Source organism: Varanus komodoensis, unplaced genomic scaffold (assembly GCF_004798865.1).
Source record: "Varanus komodoensis strain SLA01 unplaced genomic scaffold, ASM479886v1 scaffold114, whole genome shotgun sequence".
Taxonomy (NCBI): domain Eukaryota; kingdom Metazoa; phylum Chordata; class Lepidosauria; order Squamata; family Varanidae; genus Varanus; species Varanus komodoensis.
The window spans coordinates 173,360-179,734 of record NW_025335328.1 but is presented as its reverse complement, the minus strand read 5'-3'; the positions used below and the strand labels follow the sequence as shown (position 1 = coordinate 179,734).

The following is a 6,375-nucleotide window of genomic DNA, read 5'->3' as shown; positions in this document are numbered from 1 at the left end:
TCCAGCCGTTCCAGGCCGAGACTGCTGTTTCATTCAGGTGCATTGAGACAGTGCCCCCCCCACCCCCAACAGACACACAGAGTCATGAAGCACGGCACACAGGTTTATTTGTACCGTTCCTTGTATCACTGCTCCACGTTCTTTACACGCAGCACAACCGGGACAGATGTGCAGGGGATCATTCCCAAGTCTGTAATCACCAGGTCCACCAGCTCGAGGGGCGTCACGTCATAGACCAAGTTGAGGAGGCGCAGTGACTTGCTCTCTTGCCAGCCAGCCAGCGGGCTCTTTGGATCTGACCGAAGCAGGTCATCGGGGTCATCTGTGGGAGCGGTCAAACACCGGAGCTGAGCAGAGGAGCCCAAGTCCCCCAAGCAAAGGCCAGGAAATCACATCCTCCTCCCAGGTCCATTGAAGGTAGTGGCGACCAACCCTGGGCCATCCACGAGTGAGGCACTGAGGGGCTGGCCTCCCGCTGCAGCAGTTCCGGAGGCCAGAGCCAGCCAGCCAATCTTTCCACGGAGGATGTGGCTCTTACAGCTCCCCAGACAGAATCTGATTGCTGGATTGCTGCGAGGTGGCCTCCTACCCTCCCTGGGGCTCACGCAGAACTTTGTACAAGTCTCTGCCCAGGTTTAAAGAGCCCCAAGGGGTCTGTGGCTAGTTGCTGCACAGCCACAGAGCCAACTGGGCAACTTCAGGCCAGTCACAGACTCTCAGCGCAACCTTCCCCATGGGGTTGTTGGGATAAGGCTGAGAGCAGGAAGAGGCTGCTCTGAGTTCTTGCAAAAAGGCAGGATATAAATCTAATAAACACATGATTTCCTCAGCCTCTCCTGCTTCTTACATAGTTGTGAAAGAAACAGGAATGCAAACCATCGCAAGCTCTCTCGCTCCGCAAGGGCACAGCATACCTAGCTCATTGGAGACGAAGGAGTCTGTCTGGACTCGCTCGCAGAACTTGTAAGTCTCGCAGCAGACCAGGACTGGCACATTATGAGCCTTAGAAAGCAGTGCGATTTGGGAGGTGCCCATCCTGGACATCACTGACCCGTTGGCCAATAGTGCATGTGCCCCCAGAAGCACCTTGGAGACCTGTGGACAAGGGGGAGAAGCAGAGCTGTTGGCAGGGCCAGCCCTCCTGCACCAAAGGAGCATCCAGGAGCAGAATCTCCTGCTGCCGTCTCTCTCATCCCCCGTCCAGCCGCCCCTCACTGCCGCCCACTCCACGGAGCCTGTCAGGGCAGGCAGGCAGGCAGTGACCGACCCCTCCAAAGCTCAGTGGCCGCCTGGAAGGTGGCGGGAGCGGCTCTGCAGAGAATGCCTGGCCCTGTGGAATCCTCCTTGAGAGCCACATGGGGAGGGGGGTGCCTCTGAAGACTGCTGGTGTTGGAAGGGCAGTGGCAAAAAAACAGAGGGAAATGGCCGGGGTGGGGGGGAGCAGCAACACTGGCTTCCTGGCCTCTGGAATGGCTAGGCCAGAGCTGCCTGTTGTCACTAGTCGCTTCCGTGCCCAGCCCCAAGAGCCTCACAGGCGCCTGCAAGGAAGAGGCCCGCCCGCTGCCTGGTGCGATGCAGCAGCGATCACAGCCTCCCCATCGGCAGAGGCCTGCCCACCGCCACCTGGCTCCCCACCTCTGGCAAGACGTAGGAGATGGCACTGATGAGCACGTAGCTGCAGCGAACCCCCTGCTTCACCAGGCGGCGGAGGGTCTCCCGGCCCTCCAGCCGCGGCTGGCTGTCCACCACCACGACTCGGAAGGCATGGCCCTTGGCCTGGGCATCGCAGAGAGTGCGGCTCACCAGGGATGAGCTGCCAGGCAAACAGAGAGAGGCAGTCGGGGAGGGGCCGCAGGAGCACGCAGGGCCTGCCCCCGGATGGCCCCTCCCATGATGCTCGCCTCCCCTGCTCTGGCATTTGGGTCCATGCTTAGCTGCTGTCGGGGCCAGCGCAACAGCAAGGGAGCCCAGCAGGCAGCCCCAGCCTGTGGACACGCCTTGAGAGGGCCTGCAATGGCCGCCACAGCACCCCCACCCCGGTCACGCCCTCCACTCCCTCGGATCCAGCTTCCCCTTCCTGCTGGCCCGGGTGCCATCTATACCATCCATAGACCAGGATGACGTCTCCGTTGTTGATCTTCTCAGAAGCAAACTTGGAAATGGCCGCAGCTGCCAGAATGATCTTCTCTTGCTCATACTTGTCCATGGCACTTTGAAGGGCCCCCTTGGCCTGTTGCCAGGAGAGACACGGTGATCCCTGGGCAGCCTTTGCCCCCCACACCCTCGCAGCTCCCTTGCCCTCCAACACGGAATGGGGAATGCCTCCCGCCAAACCTCCTTCGGAGCTGCCCTTGTGCTTGCCCCGAAGTGCCCGGGCAGGAGTATTGTTTAAAGGTGGCGGAGGTCTCATTCTGTGAGGGAGGGCAGAGGCTGCACTGCTGCTGCTGTGGGAACCCCACGCTCCAGAGCACAGCGCCCCTGGCCCGGCCCCACAGGGCTGCAGGATTCACCTCCTCATCTTGCATGGAGCCCGGCAGGGCCGAGATCTCCTTTTTGAGGAACTTGATCGCGTTGCCCATGCTGACGGAGAGGGGCCGGCACTGGTTCAGAAAGCTGCAGAGGGAAGGAGCGCTCAGGGCAGCCCCGGAGCAAGGGGGCCTCCCCGCCCCTGCTCAGGGTCACCTGCCCTTCGCCAAAGGGGCAGCTCTGCTGCTCCCAGTCACCTGATGTAGGGTTTCAGCTTGTTGACCAGGTCCCGGGAGAGCTCCTCATTGGGTGGGGTGGTGTAGTCTGCAATCACCTGAGGGAGAAGAGAAAGGGAAGATGCACCTGGGTGACGCCGGCTTCAGGCCTGCTGGGTGCAAGGGCAGCTTTCCCGTTACTGCTCCCAGCAGCCAAAGCAGGGGGCAGCCGCCATACCCCCTGGAGCAGCCAGCCTGGGAGGGCTCGCAGGACGAGCATGCCCCAAAGCAGAGCCGGCTGCCTTTACTGTGGAGGCTGCCCTGAGCCACTGTGTCTAGTGGCCACCGACCAACGTCTCCTCCTCCTCCTCCTCCTCCTCCATCAATTCATTACATCTCCATTTTAAGCCAGCTAAGACCACTCTCCTAGGAGACCGCACTGAATCCCAGGCATGGACAGGGTGAAGAAGTACAGCCCTTCAGAGGAAAAACCCTTCCTCGCCTTTTCCAGTTCGTTCTAGAACCAAGACTGCTGGCCATGCGCACAGGGCGAGGCTGGTCCTAGGTCTGGGCGGCACCGAGAAGATCTGTGGCCAAGGGCACCTTGGTGCAGCTCAAGCCTGAAGGGGCCAGCCCTCCCCTTTTCCGGGAAGGCGAAACCTTTTCTGGGAAGGGCCCCATGTGCGAGCGAACACACACCAGGGCTGGGTGACTGTGGCCTGCTCCATGTAGGGCTGCCTGCCAAGAGTCGCGAGAAACATCTGTTGACCCAGAATATGGCAGCACGATGCTCACTGGGATGTGCGTGCATGACGTCCTCGTGCTTGTTCTGCAGCTGGGCGACTCAAGGGGCAACTTTCAACCGGCAAAGCTCTGGGCCCCCTTCTGTGGCCCCCCTAGGCGCTGACGGAGAAGCCATGTGCTGCGCACCAGGTGCACCCTCATCAGAGTGTCATGTTGTTTTTAACAGGACGACAGGATGCAAGCAATCTTAATGACAGCAATACAATCAAGTGGCGTATGGCCACACCAAGGCTGTGCTGCCCTTCCAATCCCAAGGCCTGCCAAAAGAGAAGCTCCTCACACCCACACGAGAAGGACCGTTCCAAGGGATCCTAGTGAAGGTGAAAGACAGAACTGGGGTGCTTGATCCAGGCACAGAGGCCAATCCCAGAGCCAAGCCCACTGCACTCAGTGCCACGGAAGGGGCGGCGGGAGCTCAACAACAAGCAAACCTTCCCAACTCTCTGGCAGCTTCAACCCAGAAGCTCCTGCATTTCTGCCCGTGAACCCTCATTGGAGGAGAGTGGCCGGTGATTAAACAAAGCTGTAAGACTTGCAGGCTACCTTGAAGAAGGGGAGCAGTATGGAAGGACCTGCAACTGACTCCAGGAAAGAAAGAAGCTAGTCCAACTTGCCAGCCCAAGGAGCCACTTGCAGAACAAGCGGAGAGTTTGCTGTAAGGTTGAGAAAGCACGAAACAATGCTTCCGTGTGTTCAGAAAGGGCCAACCTAGTCAGCCCTTCAGCCACCTGGGTTAGCGAGATTCCTACCCAGGTTCAGGGGAACAGGCTTCTGTCCGCCCCCACGGAGGATGGACTGCCATCCTTTTCTCAGACTCCAGAAGAAACAGACTGGTGCCCCGGGTCTAGCAGGTGGCCCAGAGCAGCAGCCTGGCATGCTGGCATTTCGTACGTTCACCACGGGTATGGGTTCCCCCACAAGACACGATCGGTCACATGGCCCAGGAGTCCTCTAAGGGGTTTCTAGCACCAGAGGGAGGGACTGAAGAATATGGATTTTTCCCCACTACCAAACTACAAGCCTCCGCTACTTGGTGTTCTATCAGAGAGTCACAAAGTGGCTGACAATATAAAATAAACCTCTCAAAAAGATCGGAGTGTGTAAAGATCTGCCTGGAGTGTTGCTCAAGATAACCTTGTGCACAAGTTCTCTGCTTTGGTGTTTTCTGGTCCTAATCACTGCAGAAAGCAAAATGTATAAAGTCACCATGTCCGCTGGCTGTGGCAGCTGGGCCTGGCTGGAGATGGGCTCACTTTCTATTGTTAGGATGCAGCTACAGGAAATAATCTTTTTTACACAAAATGACTAGCTGGTGTTTCCTGTCTCTCACGATCAGACAACAAGCAAGAGGGACCTTTTTTTGTCCTCAGCATTTCCCTAAAAGCAAAATTTCCAAAGTGGAGGCTGCCATACTTTGCATCATGAGAAAGCAAGACTCCCTGGAGAACACAAGCACACTTGGGAAAGTTGAAGGCAGAAGAAGAAAAGGAAGAGCAGACAAGAGGTGGCTTGACTTCACAAAGGGATGTCACGCATAGGACACTGGGGGCTTGCATTCCTAGGGTGCCTGCTCGTCAGAGAGGACGTGATGGCACATTACAACATTTACTTGGATACAGATTATTGTACTCTGAAATGCTCAGAACAGCTTCTGATATAAAGCAAAACAAAATACAAGAATAAATCAGCAGCAATGTCACTAGATAAGAATTAAAAGCAAAGGTCATACAGTTTGAGATAGTTACCAAGGACCACTCTGCCTGGCCTCTGGCCCAGATAAGGACCTTCAGGACAGACCTTATAAAGCAACTAGGTCTTACGGGGCAAGGTGAAGCATGTGGTCCTCTTGAGCAGAGCTGGTTAGAGGTTTTATTGAAAGGAGTTGCCGCCTGCCATCTCAGATCTCACCGGAGTGTGAAGTATTTTCAGAAAAACCATACAGTAATAATAGAGTTAGAAGTGGCCAGAGGGCCATTGGGACCACCCTCTGTTCATGCAGGACCCCAGTTAAACATCCTTCTCAGATAGCTGTCCAGTTGCCTCTTGAATGCCTTCAGTGTGGGAGAGCCCACCACCTCCCCAGGCAGCTGGTTCCACTGTCGTACAGCTCTAATAATCTCGACTTTAGTAAAGCTTTTGACATAGTGCCTCATGACATCCTGATAGGCCAATTCACAAAAAGTGGACTAGACAGAAAAACTGCTACAATCCAAAACTGACGGCTAAACCAGACACAAAGAGTGCTTATGGATGGCACCTTCTCAAACTGGAGGAAGGTAACTAGGGGGGTGCAGCAGGGTTCAGTCCTAGATCCAGTGTTTTTCAACACGGGCAGTATTGATTTAGATGTGGAAGTTCAAGCAATGATAATCACATTTGCAGACAATACAAAACTGGGTGGAATAACAAACACCCTGGAAGACAGTGAAGATCCAGGGTGAGTCTGATAAGCTTGAATGCTGTGCTGAAAGCCACACAATGAGATTCAGGAGAGACAAGTGCCGCCTCCTCCACCTCGCAAACAGAAACCAAGCACACAGATGCCAGATGGGGGATGCGTTGCGCAACGGAACTGAAAAGGCAAAAGGCCTTGGAGCGACTGTGGACAGCAGGCGAAATAGGAGCCAGCAATGCGATGCAGCTGCAGAAAGGGCCAACACGATCTTGGCAGGGATTAATAGAAGCATCCGTTCCAAAACACGTGAAGTAGTATTTTCCTATACTCCTCGCTAGTCAGACCTCACCTGGAAACCTGTGTCCAGTTCTGGGCACCAAGGCAGGAAAGAGGCAGGAAAATTAGAGAGGGTCCAGAGGAGGGCAAAAATGATCCCAGGTTTGGAAACGCTGCCCTGTGAGGAGAGACTGGGAGAACCGGGCATGTCCAGCCTTG

General features: G+C 55.9%; 1 protein-coding gene across 1 annotated transcript in view; it reads right to left on the bottom strand.

Moving 5' to 3' along the window:
* Nucleotides 1–90: 90 nt before the first annotated feature.
* The window catches only part of EIF2B4 (eukaryotic translation initiation factor 2B subunit delta), a 13,806-nt gene continuing 7,521 nt past the window's right edge, over nt 91–6,375 (bottom strand). The window contains exons 6-11 of the mRNA XM_044421055.1: nt 2,724–2,800; nt 2,511–2,613; nt 2,103–2,230; nt 1,636–1,813; nt 915–1,095; nt 91–322 (exon numbers count right to left, since the gene is read on the bottom strand). Coding sequence (XP_044276990.1) covers nt 126–322; nt 915–1,095; nt 1,636–1,813; nt 2,103–2,230; nt 2,511–2,613; nt 2,724–2,800 — 864 coding nt within the window. The 3' untranslated portion in view covers nt 91–125. The remainder of the gene's footprint in view (nt 323–914; nt 1,096–1,635; nt 1,814–2,102; nt 2,231–2,510; nt 2,614–2,723; nt 2,801–6,375) is intronic.